Source organism: Bos javanicus, chromosome 2, assembly GCF_032452875.1.
Source record: "Bos javanicus breed banteng chromosome 2, ARS-OSU_banteng_1.0, whole genome shotgun sequence".
NCBI classification, from domain to species: Eukaryota; Metazoa; Chordata; class Mammalia; order Artiodactyla; family Bovidae; genus Bos; species Bos javanicus.
Genome location: NC_083869.1, coordinates 80,816,683 through 80,837,366, shown reverse-complemented (window position 1 = coordinate 80,837,366; position 20,684 = coordinate 80,816,683). Strand labels below are relative to the sequence as shown.

The 20,684-nt window shown below is 37.5% G+C and overlaps 1 protein-coding gene and 1 pseudogene across 1 annotated transcript in view; both read left to right on the top strand.

The window, feature by feature from the left end:
- Window positions 1-20,684, top strand: part of TMEFF2 (transmembrane protein with EGF like and two follistatin like domains 2) — a 284,699-nt gene that overhangs the window by 150,730 nt on the left and 113,285 nt on the right. Inside the window, exon 5 of the mRNA XM_061440654.1 lies at window positions 5,073-5,169. Within this exon, the coding sequence (XP_061296638.1) occupies window positions 5,073-5,169 (97 nt within the window). The remainder of the gene's footprint in view (window positions 1-5,072; window positions 5,170-20,684) is intronic.
- On the top strand, window positions 347-433 carry LOC133236104 (U6 spliceosomal RNA; annotated as a pseudogene).

The following is a 20,684-nucleotide window of genomic DNA, read 5'->3' as shown; positions in this document are numbered from 1 at the left end:
AAAACTATGATGTTTTAACTGGTAGAAACTGAACACAATAATTACATAGTGTATGATTCCTTTGATGTGATATTCCAGAATAGTTCATCTGTGGTGACAGATCAGGTTACTGATTGGCTTATATAGAAAGACAGAACAGTGGTAGAGAAATGGCTGAAAAGTCGGAAAAATCAAACTTTCTGGAATGATTGAGTTGGTCCTTGGCATGTGTTCCTCAATATTGATTGAAAGACATGAGCATTTCACTGAATGTAAAATTTATTGAAATTTTGAATCAAATAAATGACATTGAATAACTGTGTTTGAACATTAATATTTCATATTTTCAGAAATAGTATAACATAGTGTGCTCACTTCAGCAGCACATATACTAAAATTGGAATGATAAAAAGATTAGCATTACCCCTGTGCATGTGAAAAATTCCATATTTTTTAGAAGAATGGGATGGGGAGAGAGGTTCAAGAGGGAGGAGACATATGTATACATATGGCTGATTCAAGTTGATGGATGGCAGAAACCAACACGATATTGTCATTATCCTCCAATTAAAAATAAAATTTTAAAAAGCTTGAAATTCTGATTTAAAGAATCAAAAAAAAAAAAAGAAATAAGTTAGGAATATTATAAGAGGCACAGAGGCATTATAGTGAGTTCATAAGAGAACTGGACTAATAGGCGGGCACATCCACTGTGAGAAGCTGAGTCGGGCCAGAACAGGGTCATGATAAAGGAATTTTGGTAACAATTTCCAGATGAAACTATGAGGGCAGGGAGAATTTAGGAGAGAGGTAATTTGATCATCTCTTATAATGTTCCAATCCAGAATACTCTTATAGGAATTAATTAAATCAGTTATAACTATAGCATAGCATAGTGAAGTCACTCAGTCATGTCCAACTCTTTGCAACCCCATGGACTGTAGCCTACCAGGCTCCTCCATCCATGGGATTTTCCAGGCAAGAGTACTGGAATGGGTTGCCATTTCCTTCTCCAGGGGATCTTCCCAACCCAGGGACTGAACCCACATCTCCCGCATTGTAGGCAGACACTTTACTGTCTGAGCCACCAGGGTAGGGTAGCATATATAAAATATATTTAAAAACCATAAAATGGCCTTCCCTGGTGGTTCAGTTGGCAAAGAATTCGCCTGCAATGCAGGAGTTTGCCTGCAGCAATCAGGAACAGGAGACCAGGGTTCAATCCCTGGGTCAGGAAGATCTCCTGGAGGAGGAAATGGCAACCCACTCCAGTATTCTTGTCTGGAAAATCCCATGGACAGAGGAGCATAGTGGGCTACAGTCCATGGGGGTTGCAAAGAGTTGGACACAATTTAGCAACTAAACCACACAGTTATATAAAATATGCTTTCAGGAGCTCCACCTCCCTTACTCCTCAAATTTCCCTCAATCATGGGCTGAAACCTAACCTTTTGTAAACTGTGTGCTGTGTTTATTCACTTCAGTTGTATCTGACTCTTTGTGACCCCATGGACCACAGCCTGCCAGTCTCCTCTCTCCATGGGATTCTCTAGGCAAGAATACTGGAGTGGGTTGCCATGCCCTCCTCCAGTGTTTTATAGAATAAAGGGAAATAATTGTTTTACTTTACAACTCAAAATAAAAGGTTTAAAATACAAATGTATGTTTAAAATAAGACTTTAGTATAAATGAATCTCATTCCTGCATAATCAGCAAATGAATGCAAATAATTAAGCACCAATTCTTCCTGTTTTTTATACTTTGAAAAGAACAGGAAAAAGAAACAGTACAGTTCAACACATGATTTCCAAGGATCTAGCATGTGCTAATTCAATACTTTCAAGCTTTTGTGACTGTGACCTTTAGAAAGAAATGAAATTTACGTTGCAGCTCTGGTTGGATATCATATGTATAACGAAAATAGTGTTATAAAATAAATACTATACTTGCTAAATAAGATGCGGTCTGTGTTTTCTGTCCCCATACCTTCTGCTTCATGTTTACAAAAATGTTTGCAAAAATGCTGATAGTGACCCACTAACTCTATTTCCCTACCCACTAATACATTGTGAATTGTGGTTGGAAAAATACTATCCTTGCTACTCAAAATGTGGTCTGTGGACCAGCAGCAGCAGTTTCTGGGAGCCTGTAAGAAATTTAGAACCTCAGGATACACCTCATATTTACTGAATCAGAATCTTTATTTTAACAAAACCTCCAGGTGCTTCCTGTGCACTTTAAAGTGACAGAAGTCCTGAGCCAGACATTCACTGCAAGAGGAGGATGCTTGAGACAGAGGAAGTCTTCTCAGTATTGTTTAGGCAGAGATGCTTAGGAGCAAGTTGTTAAGAGTATGTATGTGTGTGTGTGTGTGTATGTATATATATTTATATATATTTCCAAGCCTCAGGCCTACAGATTCAGTACCTCTGAGGATATCTCAATGCATTTATCTAAAAAACAATACATAGTCTATGGCCATAGCACCCCGAGTGCTTCTGTGGTGGCTTAGTGGTGAAGAACCGGCCTGCCATGCAGGAGACTTGAGTTCAGTCGCTGGGTCAGAAAGATCCCCTGGAGAAGGAAATGGCAAACCACTCCAGTATTCTTGCCTGAGAAATCCCTTAGACAGAGGAGCCTAGAGCCCTTACAGTCTAAGGGATGGCAAAGAGTTTGACATGATAGAGCAACCTAAGATAAGATAGCAGCTCCTCTAAAAAAACAATGTGTAAATTAACAAATCAAATCTACCAGAGGTTCTGAGCCCAACCCTATTTAAGAATCATTGGTCTATAGTGTTAAATGAAAGCTGGGTGCTGATTTGTTTATTACAAAGGTGCAAATCTGTGCTTCAGAAAGCATGGAAATATTTTACTTTATTTTTCATTGTGATTGCTTCACATTTTATTCCCAGAATATTTGTTGAGAGAGATTTTACTACTGCTGCTTCTGGGCTTACTTCTCCATGTGGGAGAATTTCCAAACATCTCAAGTCTACCAGTAACTGCCCTTTTATAGAAATATAATGTGACTTCCAATAGAAATATTATTATTAGTTCCGCTGAGTTAGCACGATTCATCACCTGGATTACTTTCAGTAGATCCCTTAACCAAGGATCCCTGCTGTGAAAGAAGATGGGGCTGCCCATAAGTGGCTATAACTGTTCATTAAGGACCTTCCCATGTGTTAGTATGTTTCCTGAGTGATGGGAAGTTTTAGTCTAGAAGCTGCTAATCTTGCTAACACTAAAAGGCTCTCTCCCATTAGCAGTTTCTGTGTTGCATTAATAATAAGAAAGTAATAAAGAGATGGGCCTCAGCTGTTCAGGCTCCCCTGAGGTGAGGCCCCAGCTTCCTTCTTATCCCCATAGTCCACTCTAATGGTCTCGCCTCTATTAATGTAATAGAGTGGATAATAAGTGCTGTCTATTTTAGCAGAGTCTAGAATTCCTCTTTCTTTCTGGGGAGGAACACCATTTTTTTAGACTTCAATTTAAAAACTATAACATCAGTACTCTTGCTATTGAAGTTGATCTGTTTAATTCATAACTTTTTTAAAGTGCAGTGTAAATCAAGTACGGGGGAAAAATGTTGCTTTGGAAAAAATAAATCTATCTTTCCTGGAAAAACTGTAAAACACAACTCTAAATGATGGTTTTGTTTTGTTGTTGTTGTTATTCTGGTAAGTCAAATCATTTATTTGCAGAGCAGTAAATTGGAAAATAAGGAATAAAGAGCTTTGCTTTTGTAACTATCAATAACTCTCATGTTAATAGACAAAGAATAAATTATGAAAATATCATATTAAATAAGTAAGGTTGAATATGTTAGGTTCAGGGTGCACTTTAATAAATGATGTCTTTGTTAAAAATGTTACCTTACTAGGGTTCATAATGCTAGAAGCCAATGCCATACTTAATTGTTTATATTCTTTTTCTATTGAAAATGCATAACCTTTTGCAAAAATGCACTTTTTAAGGATCTTTGGATTTAAACATGTTTTTAAGTATATAATCTTTCCATGGAATAATATTATCTATGCAGTTGTTAAGTTGTTGCAGTTTTTCATCTATAAGCAAAGCTATTTTTGCTGTCAACTACATATTTTTTAATTCACAAATAGTAATCTTCATCTAAAAGGGTTGCTCAGATTTTTATTTCTTGAACTCAAATACTAAATTTTTAAAATTGATTTACACTATTGTTTCCTAATTTTGAAAGCTTAATTTTATAAGTAGATTGTATACAGCATATTTTTACACTTGTAATTTATGGTCTAAGCCAATATGAATAACTATCATCAATGACAAGTATATATTTTTAAATAAAATATACGCTCATAGCCCTTATAGAAGAAATCACTATGATGGGCTCTGTGCAACATTTATGTAAGATTCAATAAAGTAGTGTAAAAACCAATTAAAATGTGTTTTCTAAAATTTATAATTAATATATTTTTCCTTATAAGTACTTTTTACATCTTGAGGGGGCTAAAAGACATATCTAAAAAGTCAAAGCTGCCCACCTAAATTTTATAAATTATATATTAAAGCCTTTTAATGAAAAAAGTTTATAATTTAGGACTGAGAAAATTTTAAATGTTTCTTATAGACTTTTCCTCTTATAGATTTTTCCTCTAGGCCAGTAACAATTTTGTTGTTGTTCAGTCACTCAGTCAAGTCCAACTCTTTGTGACCCCATGTACTACAGCATGCCAGGCTTCCCTGTCCTTCACCATCTCCTGGGGCTTACACAACATCATGTCCATTGAGTCAGTGATACCATCCAATTTAAATTATTTTTAATTAATTCTTTCATATGATTTATTAAGCAACCAATTTTAATAAATCCAATAAACTCTATTGTTTTTTTTATTTTTCTGGTAAAAAGAATTATTCACTACATTTCAGTAACTAGCATATCATTGTTTTCTTCAAATTTAGGGAAGAAGAGAGTCGAATATGACAATCTTAATGGAGCTCCAATTGCAAAAATGTCCATTGGAAAAGTAGCAGCTTTCATATAAAATAGTCTGGGAGTTGATATTATGCTCACTTATCTGAATTCTTTTCATTCCGTTTTTTCTATCCTAGTCCATGAAGGCTCAGGAGAAACCAGTCAAAAGGAGACATCCACCTGTGATATTTGCCAATTTGGTGCAGAATGTGATGAAGATGCTGAGGATGTCTGGTAATGTGCTGTTTTATTCTTTTAAACAAAATAATGGTAAATAATTTATTTTTGCTGTATCAATTATTTCCTAAAAGAAGACATTTTCAGCATTTTTTAAAATCCAGTTCTCAACTAGGAAAGATGAGGGCTACAATAACAGGAAAGAATTTCTGCAGCTGAACTAAGAGTTGGGTCAGCCAAACAGCTGTCTAGGGAATTACTTGATAAGATACAGTAAGATATCACTGAGACTCCCAAATACTGTCAATGTTAAGAGATGGAGAGAAAAAGTGTATTTACCAGAACACCTCTCAAGAAGCATGGTCAAGAAACAATGGATAATTGCTAATCTGCTCCAAGATGGTGTATCTGGGTAACCGCAGAGATTTTATTTAAAGGTATATATATGCGCACCCATAGCTGAATTAGGGAGCTGTTAGAGCAAGGAATGGTTTCTGAGCCACTGTCTAGGATCAACTACTCCCTTCACCCAGGTGTTACTCAGCTTCTCCTTTAAAGATACACTGAACAGATTTTGAATATTCATTATTTTAAATGGGTCTGCCTTCTAGGGCATCCACTCTCATACTGGAGTAGGTTACCATTTCCTTCTCCAGGGGCCACGTGTATTGGCCCTACCCAGATCTCATACCCACAGTGAACAACCCAAAGGTTTTTGTGTGGCATAATAGTAGAAAGAGGCAATCTTTCTTTCTATCTCTCTCTCTTAATATACAACTTTTATACGCATACCTTTCAGGAAAGCAAACAGGAGCCCTTTCATTTTTGTGTGTGTGTTTGCCTAGAGCAGTTAACAATCATTTTGATCAAAGTAGGTAAGGGAGTACATCTTAAATGTTCTCACCACACATAAAAAATAACTGGTAATTATGTGAGGTGATGGAAGTGTTAGCTAACACTATAGTGGTGATCACATTGCAATATACACATTGTACACCTTAACATTTGCAATGTTATATACCAATTATACCTTGGTAGAGTTGGGGGGAAAAAGCACAATCATTTTGATGAAACATTTTGTGGGTGGAGGGAATTTAGCTAAGAAACAGGAAAAATTAAGGCAAGACAATTTTGACAAAAATGAAACAATCTGTACCTGAAACAATTTAGAGTATTTTTAATGTAGATTAAACTGAGGATTCCAACTGAGCAAACTGAGATTCTTAAGGTAAATTAACAAAGTACTTACAAGTAGGCACTGCTATTACCCAGCCAGGTGAAACAGTCACCCATTAATATAAGCTGGCATCAGTAGGATTTTCATGTCTGTCAGACATTTCTAGCCAGTGGTCAGCTAGGAGCCAAGTCAGGGAGTCTATGCACTAGTTTGACCATCCTGAGGTAAACAAACATATGTGTTCTTAATAATTTCCTGGACATCTTAATGACTGATGAATTTTTGGTTCCCAAACCTGGCTGATCATCAGGATTACTTATGGAATTTTTGGAACACATCTTTAGTTCCATGTCAAAATTAATGAATCAGAATTTCAGAGAAGTGGGACTTAAAACTTTGCTTATTAAAACTCCCCAGATGGTTGTATAAATATTGCTCTAAGATAAATGACTGACTCAGAGAATTATTCTCCTTCTAAATGCTTTGAGTCAGACAGGACTGAGTGACTGAACTGAACTGACTGAAATACTTTAAAGCTCTGTGCAGTTTTAGTCATTATATATTAAGACACATTGATAGGAAATGTATCTTTAAAATATCTTGGTTATTAATGTTTGTTGATGACTATATCTATAGTTTAACTTTATTTTTAATGCTATTAAATATCTTGCTATCAGCTATTCTACTTTTAACAAATTCACATGGATCCCTAATTTTTTCTTAAGAATTTCCCATTCCCCATTCTTGTCTAATGATCACTTTTAAGTGACATGTTTTCACTTTACAACTGCAAAGATCTAAGAAATGATATAATAATAGCAGATTAAAATGACTGATTATTTACTATGGGCTTGACCTATATGTATGCATTCTTTATTTCTCAGTTATATAATAACCCTAGGAGTAGATTCTATTATGATCACTTTACAAAGAGGAAATTGAGTTTTAAAGTGTTTAAGTGGCAGGTCAAGATAAACATATGAGGTGAAAGTAACTCGAGGATGTTAGCATAACAATTCAACCAAAGATGCAATTAAAATATTTCTCCCCTGTCATGTCTGGAATAATGTGATGGACAGATTGCAGGCAGCTTAGATCCAATGACTCAAGACCTGCAGGGTTAGAGCTGGGGACAAGAGAGAAGCCTGCAGCAGGCAGTGGGAAAATGTCCAGGCAAGCAGTGTCACTCTGGTGTTCTAGCAAAAGCTCAGATCTGTGGTATGTGGGTAGACAGAACAAGGAGATTAGAGCAAGTTAAGTGGCATCAGAAAGATTCAACAACCATGGCTACTGGAATTAGGAAAAGAAATTCAGTTACAAAGGGAACAGGAAGAAGGGCACAGCAGAACCTCAATCATCAAGGAACTGGAAAATGAACCAAGGACAGATACTGGATACCCACCTACTGGAACTAGTGTACAGAGCCAAGTCTTGGCTACAAAGGGCTGGGACAAGCCCTTGGATCTCAGAAATAAGTTACAGGGTCAGAATGAAGCCAGCAGCAAGGCTGCTGGTGGATGAATCAGTTAGCTTTTGGCTAGGACATCTTGTACGCCCCCAGCCTAGAGACAAGATTAGTTCCAAAATGCAGAATAAAGCTGAACCTCCAGATGGGGCTAAGTGGCCATAGCTGTGAAGATTAGAGGGATGCAAGGGGCAGGGAGCCAAGAAGATCATTATACTTCCCCGGCAAGAATGAAAAGTTGTTCGCATTTAAATAAAATGTACTAAAAATGTCCAGTGTAAGCAAGAACGAATGGTGCTGAAATGAGAAGCGTATTGATTTTCATTTACATAAATATCTTTGTATGTTAACATATTGTATTTAGTTATGGCCATGAAGGGCAGATTGGAAACAGCTGAAGGACACAAGAAGAAACCAATAAATGAAATTAAATAGGCATGGAATGCAAAAGGCTATAAAGTAAGATAGGAAGCAATAGGGGAGTGATCTGATTCTAGTACTAGTCAACTGGATCAGGGGAGCTTGATGTGCTATTGATTTTGGATGAAACCACAGTCAGGTCCTCTCACAAACATAAAACACTGTGTATGCTGTGTGGAAACAATGATGACAAGTCAGTGTTTAGCTTTGTCTTTTCCTTTGACATTAACTAAACTACAGTTTTATGCATAAAGTTTCCTCAACTCTACATTACAAAGTAATAACAAGATGTGAATAAATACTACTGAGAAATAATATTATTGTAACTGCAATACTGAAACAAATGTGAAATACTAATTCCTGATTTTTCTTTAACCCTAAATTAGGAAATTAATATTTACATTTTACTATAAGGACTAAATCTAGCTATTCAATGATGTTCAGATATTTTCTAGATGAAGGTAAATCTTTGTTAGAATTAAAAAACCAATATGCAATCAGCTGATCTTGTTTTCATAGTTAGATGAGTTTTTGAGTTAAGAAGCAAGTTACATTGGACATGGGGAAGAAAATTTTAAAAAATAAATGGGGGAAGGGAAAGGAGAGTAGAGGAATAGGATAAAAAAATAACAAAGAATGACATTGATAAATCATAGTACTATTAATATAACATATTAATGCCTTTATTTTGGAAAAAACAGATGATTTATAAGCTTATACAACCTCTCCCTTATGTTCTATGGTGTCCTTTCAAGGTTTTCTTCTTGTTTTCTTTTTCTTATGGAAAACATCAAGGCTATATAAAATGGTCAGATTTTCTCAACAGAAAAGAAAGAACATTGCTACAAAAGATTCTTCAGTTATAGATATTTACCTATATATAAGAAACAGTTATGCTTTCAAAAGAGAGTTAAAAGTCCACATGGTGAGTGATCCACACCACAGCTAAATCTACTCTCACACTGAGGCATCCCTTTACTTAGAATAGACTTCAAAAATAATGGAACACCTGTGCAAAGGGATGTGCATGCCTATTTATGGGTAAAGGGTTAAGAGGCAAAGAAAAGAAGGGCTTAGAAGATTGTTTCTCTTTATATACAGGCTGAAAAAGAGTAAAAAATAATACATTTATACATCAAAGAGACTCTCAAATACATTCTGCCAAGTATAATTTATAAAAAAAAAAGAAGGGCTTCCAAGTCAGACATAATAAAACTGACTCATTGTAAAGCAATAAAGCCCCATCTGATAGCACTGGGAATACTAACTTAGGATTTCAACAAATATTTCTGATACTTGCTTGGTTTTAGAAATAGTTTTATATTCCCTTAATTATCTTACCTGATAAATTATTTCAGTAAGTCCAAAGTAGGTCAGCAGCAACTCTTTGCACTGGAAAGTAGTCCTAAGAAGTAATTAGCCTAGAACTTTCTGTTGGTCCTGTCAGTCAGAAATAGTTCAGAGCCCTGGGGTTGATTCCTGATTTAATATAAGAAAAAAGCAAGTTGATAGCTGGGTCTGATCATAGGAATGGCTGAGGATGCAATTGGCTGCATGCCTAACATTTCCAAGGTATTAGACTAAATCAAGCAAGGGAGCACAGATGTAAGAACACATGGAGCTGGATGACAAATGACATAAAGGGGCAACCTAAATTATTATGTATATTTACTTCATGCATGTGCTTTATGGCTCCTGTACTGGTCTTAACATTGCTCTTGTATTATTCTCAACACACAGCCCCCATTAGCAAAATCATATTGGCTTAAATGCTATTAATTCTTCAGTAGTCATTCATTTTGTCTTTGAAAGAATTAATGATGTTTTTCAGTTTTTGTGCATCCAATCCTTGTGTTTAACTGTAATGGTAAGAAAGGAGAAAAGCAAAGTCATTTAGTAAAAAGAGTTCAGAAGAAAAAATGAATGAGCATCTATTTTTTCCTTTATTTCATTGATGTTCTGTAACTGAAAACAGGGTGTGGGATTTGGCATCCCTTTTGTGAGCCTCTCTCACAAAGACAGTTTAGTTTGAAGTCTTTAACATCTTGCTCCTTTGATCTAAGAAGGCTTCTTGTCACTAGGAAGACTGTGTATCGTTGGCATCATTCCCACCTTTAATGCATTTTGGACTGTGGAGAATCATGAATATTTGAAGCAGGGCAGTAGCTGAGGATGCTCCTTGGCGCTAGATTTCACCATACATATAAGTGAATTAGGCCTTAGATCCTGGTGACTTCAGTACATTTGGGTTATAAGTTTAATAGGGAAAATTAGGACACCTCTAAGTCTTAAGATTTTGAAATAATTTCTTCTTAAAACTGCTACTGGTCAACAATTGAAAAAAAGATTGTGTTGCAATTGGAAAGTTTCCAAATATTTTCTACCAAGTAAAAGGATCAGTTGGGATTATATGTGGGATATCTAAAGAAGATGCTGATTAGTCACAAAATTTTAGTGAACCGTGAGTTCATTCAGTCTTCCCCCCAGGGTGTTTTCTTTCTACTGATTCCCTTTGCTCTCTTGCCTTAGAACTGTAAATGTGTTTACCATAATTAGGACTGACTTCTAATGTGAGTTTACTCTTGGAGAGAATAAAACACACACTCACACAAACAAAAATAGAAAATGATTCTAGTCCAGAAAATCCAAAGTTTTAGTTGGATCTAAGGCTTTATGAGGAAACCTTCTTAATTCTAAGTCACCTGTAGTTAGTGTGTTGCCTCCCTCAAATTGCCTCTTCTCTGCCAGGAAGACAAGGTTGTCACTTCTGAAAACTGCCATCGTGCCATCTGTTTGTATAGATGGGCGGGGTCTGAAGAGGAGACATCTCTCATTCCTTTAACACTTCCTTTCACCCAGAATTTTTTTTCAGAGAGAGGGGGAAATATATAGCTCCTGATTTAGGGAAACGCACCTCTTTCCTCTTCCATAATTTCAAGAAAAATATGCTGATGTTTGCATTTTTAGCAAATCTATGTCTTAATATAAAAGAGTTTAATCGTGTTATTTCCTTCTTGTATTTATCTGCCTATCTTAAACAAGAAAAAATAATTTGTACTTTTTAAAAATTTCACACAACTTAAAAAGTACCATTGTAAATAGGACTAGTATTTGTAACACAGTCTGTGCAACGATCTATGCCTACAAACACCATGTCTATGACTCACACATCCCTCAGCCAATAGAAAGAAAGAACATGAAGTTGCTCAGTTGTGTCCAACACTTTGCAACCCCATTGACTTTAGCCATCCATGAGATTTCCCAGGCAAGAATACTGGAGTGGGTTGCCATTTCCTTCTCCAGGGGATTTCCCCAACTCAGGGATTGAACCCAGGCTTCCCACATTGCAGGTAGACTCCTTACCATCTGAGCCATCAGGTAAATAGTCAGGCCTGCAAACTGAAGCTGAACACTTTTAAGTGTTACTTAGCAAGATGAATAAATAATGATGCCACTTCAAATGCTGCCGGGGACCAGCCCCGGCTGATCCAGGGTACTCGAAGGAGAGACGGCGTCGGCGAGGGTCAGGATACGATAGTTTCAATTAGATATTAATTAGAGATATAAAGAGTAATAGAATAAGGATAGCTCAGTAGGAAAATTCAGTGGAGAAAAGAGGCTGAGTAGCTTGGTTTACGCGGGGGACCAATAAAACTTCAAGACAAGAAGCTTGCACCACTTACGTAGGCCGCAGGCGTCCTTCCGTTCTCCCGAAGGAGAGGAGACACTGAGGCCTCCCCGGTCGGATCTTAGAAGCCCAGGCAAAATTAGTAAGCTTGGTGGGTTCCGCGCTCCAGATGGAGACTCAGCCAGAGGGAGAGAGAGACATGGGGAGACCAGTATTTTGAGAAACTGATCCCAATTCTTTATTTTCCAGAGTCTGTTTTTATACACTAAGATGTTATACAAAAGTCACGTGGGGACAGCAGTCCTGACTTTTATTAAAGTCAGGTGCTTCACACAAATGTATACAGAGGTCTTAGGGGTGTTACATCATCTTCTGGCCAGGGGGGCCTGCTGACAATTTACGACCCTCTCCTTGTGACAGCGGTCAGTCAATCAGGACACTTATTTCTCCAGGGCTGATTATTCTCAAAACAGACGCCACCCAAGTAAAGTTACACTCCTACAGGGTGAGGGTGTAGTGGGTTTTAGTTAAGGAAAAAATTTACTTAGCCTAAGGTCTAACGTGATTAATATCAAAGGTCAATTCTATATATTCATTAATGCGTGTAAGGGCAGGGGATATGGAGACTTAGCAACAAACATTGGCTCAACAAATGAAAAACCCTTCACCAACACAATTTCTAATTAGCCCATTATACTTATACTAATAGTTTTCTAACTTTTCTAAGGAACCTGTTTTTAGAAGGTTTAAAGCATCTTGTGCCTCTCACGGTTGGGAGGCTGTGAGCGATCACATGTGGCCGGACAAGCCTGTCAGGCAGGCCAGAGAACCTTCAGAGGAGTTTGTAGGTTAAAACACTCTTGTCACACCCAAGAGTTTTTATTGACTGGAGCTCTAGGTTAACTCCTTCTCCGAAAGAGGTGGTGGGGGACAGCCCCCCGTAAAGTCAGAGGTGTAGGTAAGAGCACAAAGTAGTAAAGTAGGCAGGCTCTGGTTATGGGGGTAGACGCTCGAGGATTTCCAGGGGGACTCCTGAGGCTCGATCCCGCCTTTGCATATGTCGAGCCTCCTTCCTCATGACCTTTGCCATGGGCGGAGTACCTCACTCTGGCCCCCAACAAAATGCACAATAGGTCATTCCAAAAACAGACAAACCAAAAAATATACAACTAACCTACCTCCAAATTTGAGCTGGGCTTTGCAAAAAGTGAGACTTTTAAAATAAAATTGAAATTTGAAAATAAATCATGGTCTTTAAAATAAAGACATACCTCAGGTCTTCCACATACTGGGTTGCTTAGAAAGGAATTGGATTTTCACATAAGTTCTGGAGAGTCTTTTGAATTTTTCTCAGTAATTATGCCTCAACAGTGCTATTTATCATGCAATGATTAGTGAAACTTAATTAGGTGCAGATGTGGATCCGGTGTAGCGTACCAAGATATACAGGAAGAAAGTATTGGAAACTTTAATATGTTTCATATGTTTTCATAATTTTTATTTAGTTCAGACAGTAGAAATCAGGTAACTTCCATTTTATATAAAAATAATGAAATACTACATGAAAGCAGAATAAAGGAAACAAAACTTCTAAGCCTAGGTTGTATTTCTACCACTAAACTAACTCTTTTCATTACTTGTTTCCCTTTTACCTGCTTGGGTAAACTGTACTCTGCTAATGGGGCACGCCTGCCTTACTTCTAGTGCTCACTCACCAAACTCCCATACACAAATTTTGCTTGAGTTTTTTCACTCAGTTTCTAGTATATTCCAACTCAGAGAGTCTTGTGCCTTAAATCAGGGAATACAAGCCCCCTGCTCCAACATCACAACATAACATCCCAGTCTCAAAGATAAAAAGAAAAAAAGAATCTCATTCTAGTCGTCAAAAGATGGCAGGATTTTCAAAAGCATGTGTTTCCTGTGTGGCAAGTACCATGGTAATATTTACATTCATGGAGCTATTTAATCCTCTTGCTAATCTTATAAAGGGTTTCCCAGGTGGTGCTAAAGAATTGGCCTAGCAATGCAGGAGATGCCGAGACAAGGGTTCAATCCCTGGGTCAGGAAGATCCTCTGGAGGAGGGCATGGCAATCCAGGCAAGAATCTATTCTTGCCTGGAGAATCCCATGGACAGAGAAGGCTGGCAGGCTGTAGTCCATAGTGTCGCAAAGAGTCAGACACGACTAAGCAACTTAGCACAGACGCATGCAACCTTATGAGGTTAGATACGCTAACAATTCTCATTTTACACAAAAGGAAACTGAGGCACACGGAGGTTAAGCAAACCACCCAAAGCCTAACAGTAAGTGGAAGAATTAGGATTTGAACCCTACGAGGCTGACTCCAGACACCATGCCCGTAATCACCACTTATTATCTTTTCATATGTTTAATGATGTGTGTGTGTGTGTGTGTGTGTGCAATGTGTATTATGTGTATAAGGCACACATATACATGTTGGATATACTTGGTATAGAATTTCACATTTTTTTGTTTTTGAAATAGAAAATACAACCACTTTGTATTAAAGTCTAACAATACCAGGTTCACATCACTGATGATGTCCTTTGAAATATTTTCTTTCCCATTAGATATATACACCTTATTTTTGGCAGATTGTATGGTTTTTATTTGTTTTTTGCAGATATATTGAATCATTTAAGATGGAGAATATCCTTATTCTGACTGCTGCTGCTACTGCTAAGTCACTTCAGTCATGTCCAACTCTATGTGACCCCATAGACGGCAGCCCACCAGGCTCCCCCATCCCTGGGATTCTCCAGGCAAGAACACTGGAGTAGCTTGCCATTTTATTCTGACTACGTGTGCCCAAATGAATGAACAGGTTATTAACCATGAGGTTGAAGAGACAAGACACATCTTGACCAAAACCTGGTTCTTTGAGGTGTTTCAAGTTCAGTTTGCTGGTTTTGAGTAAGTTGGTGTTGTTCAGTCGCTCAGCAACGTCCAACTCTTTAAGACCCCATGGACTGCAGCACACCAGTCTTCCCTGTCCTTCACCATCTCCTAGACATAGCTCAAACTCATATCCATTGAGTCAGTGATGCCATCCAACCATCTCATCCTCTGTCGTCCCCTTCTGCCCCTGCCTTCTATCTTTCCCAGCATCAGAGTCTTTTCCAGTGAGTCAGCTCTTCTCATCAGGTGGCCAAAGTATTGAACCTTCACCTTTAGCATCAGTCCTTCCAGTGAATATTCAGGGTTGATTTCCTTTAGGATTGACTGGTTTGATCTTGCAGTCCAAGGGACTCTCAAGAGTCTTCTCCAGCACAGTCCAAAAGCATCAATTCTTTGGTGCTCAGCCTTCTTTATGGTCCAACTCTCACATCCAGAGTCATCAACACATGACTACTGGTAAAACCATAGCTTTGACTATATGGACCTTTGTTAGTGAAGTAATGTCTCTGCTTTTTAATACATTGTCTAGGTTTGTCATAGCTTTTCTTCTAAGGAGCAAGTGTCTTTTAATTTCATGGCTAGAGTCAGCATCTGCAACGATCTTGGACCCCCCCTCCAAAATAAAACATGCCACTGTTTCCATTGTTTCCCATCTATTTACCATGAAGTGATGGGACCTGATGCCATGATCTTAGTTTTCTGAATGTTGAGTTTTAAGGCAGCTTTTTCACTCTCCTCTTTCACCTTCATCAAGAGGCTTTTTCGTTCCTCTTCACTCTCTGCCATATGGGTGGTGTCATCTGCATATTTGAAGTTATTGATATTTCTCCTGGAAATCATGATTCCAGCTTGTGGTTCATCCAGTCTGGCATTTCACATGATATACTCTGCATATAAGTTGAATAAGCAAGATGATGGTATACACCCTTGCTGTACTCCTTTCCCAATTTTGAAAGTCAGTTGTTCCATGTCCATTTCTAACATTTGCTTCTTATCCTGCATACAGATTTCTGAGAAGGCAGGTAAGGTGGTCTGGTACTCCCATCTCTTTAAGAATTTTCCACAGTTTGTTGTGACCATACAGTCAAAGATTTTAGTGTAGTCAATAAAGCAGAAGTAGATGTTTTTCTGGAACTCTCTTGCTTTTTCGATGATCCAACAGATGTTGGCAATTTGATCTCTGGTTCCTCTGCCTTTTCTAAAACCAGTTGAACATCTGGAAGTCCATTGTTCCCTTACTGTTGAAGCCTAGCTTGGAAGATTTTGAGCATGACCTTTCTATCATGTGAAATGAGTGCAATTGTGTGGTATTTTGAACATTCTTCGGCATTGCCCTTCTTTGGGATTGCAATGAAAACACTTTTTCCAGTCCTGTGGCCACCAATGAGTTTTCCAAATTTGCTGGCATATTGAGTGCAGCACTTTGACAGCATCGTCTTTTAGGATTTGAAATAGCTCAACTGGAGTTTCATCACCTCCACTAGCTTTGTTTGTAGTGAGGCTTCCTAAAGCCCACTTGACCTCACTCCAAGATGTCTGACCCTGGTGAGTGATCACACTTTCCAGAAGTTATGGTTATAACCTTTCCATGGCTATCCAGATTATTAAGATCTTTTCTGTATAGTTCTTCTGTGTATTCTTGCTACCTCTTCTAAATATCTTCTGCTTCTGTTAAGTCCATACCATTTCTGTCCTTTACTGTGCCCATCTTTTCATGAAATATTCCCTTGGTATCTCTAATTTTCTTGAAGAGATCTCTAGTCTTTCCCATTCTATTGTTCTCCTCTATTTCTTTGCATTGTTTACTTAGGAAAGCTTTCTTATCTCTCCATGCTATTCTTTGGAACTCTGCATTCAGGTGGGAATATCTTTCCTTTTCCCCTTTGCCTTTCACTTCTCTTCTTTTCAGACATCCATTTTGCCTTTTTGCGTTTCTTTTTCTTGATGGTTTACACACTCCTCCTTCCTTTAATGCTGGGGCCACTACTAGCAATATTTCAAAGGGCTGTACAAAAGGCAGTCCATTGAGGAACCCAGAACAGCAAGGGCACTCACTGCTCAGTAAGCCATTCATTAAGAAAGGTAGGACTTCATTCCTTAGTACTTTTGGAATAGTTGATGGGCTACATGTGCCTTCCCAAATGTAAAAGAAGGTTTATTACACATTCATATTCTCACTACAAGAATAGAAATTATGAAATAAAAAAGAAGGAAGAATCACCAAATTAAATGGCAAATAAATATGGCCCATATGCTGGTGAGCCTTAATCCCTACCTAAGTGGCAATGTTCTGCTATACCTTTTTATTTAGCACTTATAAATATAATTCCAAGCTTATTTCCCAATCTCATGTATGTTTTGATAATTACATAAAAATGGTATTTGCTTTGGCTTTTTCTGATTGTAAAAGTTGTGCATGTTTATCATAGAAATGTCAAAAGCCTAGAAATATTACAATGCCATTCCACTATTCCAAGATAACTACTGTAAAATTTAGAGATATGTTTCCCCCACGTCTGTGTGTATGTGACCTGCACATGTGTGTGTGTGTATTTTTGATGAGCCTATCATATTTTATAGATCAACAAAGCCTCTCTCTTGAAAATTTTACTTAACCTTAAGGCTGTATTTGGAGATTTTTATGAACGCTAAACGAATTTATAAATAATGTATTTCAATTAGAACATAATTTCTGTGGCCCAAATTCTAATTATTCTTTCAAAATTTTTTTCATTTCTCAAGACAAGTGGATTTGAGGCAATGTCCTAACATTTGTGATCTAAAAAACTTACCAAAACCTAAGTCCCCTCTAAGTCTACCTTAAACATCTTTCTTGGTTAGCTCTAGAAGGCTAGACAGTATGTGTACTGAAAACATTTCCTTTGTCTGTATCCAGAGCATTCATAACAAATAACTTTCTGAGGTATGAGCATTATTTACTGAGAAACTGTCTTCCCACAGGTGTTTTAAATTGGGTAGACACTCTTGCTTGTCTTCAGTGTTTTACTTCCAAACAGTAATATATTGTATGTGTTGGTTCATCTAAACAACAAATCAGCAAGCAGTCCTTGGCAGCCCACATCAGTCTGCCCCAGAAACATTCCCTCACAAACACAATATGTAATATCGAATAAGTGATTGAACAAATTGTAAAATTATATGCAACATCCAATCCAAAAATCAATAATGCTGAAGAACTAAATGTTTATTATAGTATACAGAAGAAAATAAAGGAACAAATATCTGGTTTTTCTAGCTTCCTGTTCCCCACCCCTGTGCAAAGTAAAATTAATCAAGAGTGGGTCCATTCATCCCTTCACCACTAAGCTATGAATGAAACATAAGAAACCATGACTATTCACTTGGGATGGGTGATCGTCTACCATAGCTCTTTTGAGTTCATTGCAGTCTTTTCAAAGTTTCTAACATAATAGTTTACCCTGTTCTCTGAGCTCATCCTAAAATGAACTTTCTCCAATCAAAATTGTATTATCCAGGGTAATAAAAGTAATGCTAGGTCCCAACTACTCATAAGTGCCTATAATCAGCAGATATTAAAAGATGTATATCAGGAAGATGTGTACAACAGTTGTGGGGAAAAGCAAGAAATAAAATATTATCTTCACATTAGCAGAAATTAGTGATGTATTGTGCTTTAAACATAGATATCTACATAAACATGATACTTTAAGACATTCAAATATAACATCAAATGATCAGTTATACAAAAATAATATATGTGGTTGAAGTATGCAGTTTAATTTTAACTAAACATGTTTTTCCTTCTCTAAAAAGATTTGTCAATTTGGGGAAAAGAAAATACAACAGAGCTATTTGTACTACAGTGACATTGGATGGTCAGACTTAGGGGTTCAGTTCAGTTTAGTCGCTTAGTTGTATCCGACTCCTTGTAACCCCATCGACTACAGCACACCAGGCTTCCCCGTCCATCACCAACTCATGGAGCTTACTCAAACTCATGTCCATCAAGTCAGTGATGCCATCCAACCATCTCAACCTCTGTCATACCCTTCTCCTCCCGCCTTCAATCTTTCCCAGCATCAGGGTCTTTTCAAATGAGTCAGTTCTTCGCATCAGGTAGCTAAAGTATTGGAGTTTCAGCTTCAGCATCAGAACTTCTAATGAATATTCAGGACGAATTTCCTTTAGGATGGACTGGTTGGATCTCCTTGCAGTCTCCTTGCAGTCCAAGGGACTCTCAAGAGTCTTATCCAACACCACAGTTCAAAAGCATCAATTAATTCTTCAGCACTCAGATTTCTTTATAGTTCAGCTCTCACATCCATACATGACTACTGGAAAAACCATAGCTTTGACAAGATGGACTTTTGTTGGCAAAGTAATGTCTCTGCTCTTAATATGCTGTCTAGGTTGGTCATAGCTTTTCTTCAAAGGAGCAAGTGTCTTTTAATTTCATGGCTGCAGTCACAATCTACAGTGATTTTGGAGCCCCCCAAAATAAAATCTCTCACTGTTTCCCCATCTATTTGACATGAAGTGATGGGACCCAATGCCATGATCTTAGTTTTCTGAATGTTGAGTTTTAAGCCAACTTTTTTACTCTCCTCTTTCACTTTCATCAAGAGTGAAAGTGAAAGTTCCTTAGTTCTTCTTCACTTTCTATCATAAGAGTGGTGTCATCTGCACACTTGAGGTTATTGATATTTCTCCGGGCAATCCTGATTCCAGCTTGTGCTTCATCCAGCCCAGCATTTCGCATGATGTACTCTGCATATAAGTTAAATAAGCAGGGTGACAATTTACAGCCTTGACATTTTCCTTTTCCAATTTGGAACCAGTCTGTTATTCCATGTCCAGTTCTAACTGTTGCTTCTTGACTTGCATACTGATTTCTCAGGAGGCAGGTAAGGTGGTCTGGTTTTCCTGTCTCTTCAAGAATTTTCCACAGTTTGTTGTGATCCATACAGTCAAAGACTTTGGAGTAGTCAATAAAGCAGAAGTAGATATTTTTCTGGAATTCTCTTGCTTTTTTGATGATCCAACAGGTGTTGGCAATTTGATTTCTGATTCCTCTGCCTTTTCTAAATCCAGCTTGAACATCTGGAAGTTCATGGTTCACATATTATTGAAGCCTGGCTTGGAGAATTTTGAGCATTACTTTGCTAGCGTGTGAGATGAGTGCAATTGTGTGGTAGTTTGAAACATTCTTCGGCATTGCCCTTGAAATGAAAACAGACCTTTTCCAGTCCTGTGGCCATTGCTGAGTTTTCCAAATTTTCTGGCATATTGAGTACAGCACTTCCACAGCATCATCTTTTAGGTTTTGAAATAGCTCAACTGGAATTCCATCAGCTCCACTAGCTTTGTTCGTAGTGATGCTTTCTAAGGCCTACTTGAGTTCGCATTCCAGGATGTCTGGCTGTAGGTGAATGATCACACCATCGTGATTATCTGGGTCCCTTAGAAGAAATGGAGTAGCCCTCATACTCAACAAAAGACTTAGGGTTAAAAATAAATAAAAAGAAGTCCTGTATTGATCAATATATCAGTAACTGACACTTCTGTGTATTGTTATGTGCCTAGGGAAATATGGTGTATTTTATACTGAATTCGCTGAGTCCTTTAGCAATTGTCTTTATGCACTTTTGTTGGAGAAAGTATTTCCCTTTCAAGATGCACATGGCATGAAGTGATAGCCAGAGAAAAACTGAAACCTTCTAACATATTAAAATCTAACACTTTTCAGACTACTTTCTCCTTCCCTATGACTTTCTGAAATCTCTGTGATGTAGTTACGACTGGTAATGTTATCTTCCTTTGACAGATAAATACATGAAGCCCCTGAAAGGTTAAGGGTAATAAACATGTAGTAAAGAGAAAGGTTTGAGTGATTTATATCATTATCTCATCAAAGCTACCTAAGAGATAGTTTAAAAAGAGAGAAAAAAGTTGGCATGACACAGTGGAAAGACCATTGG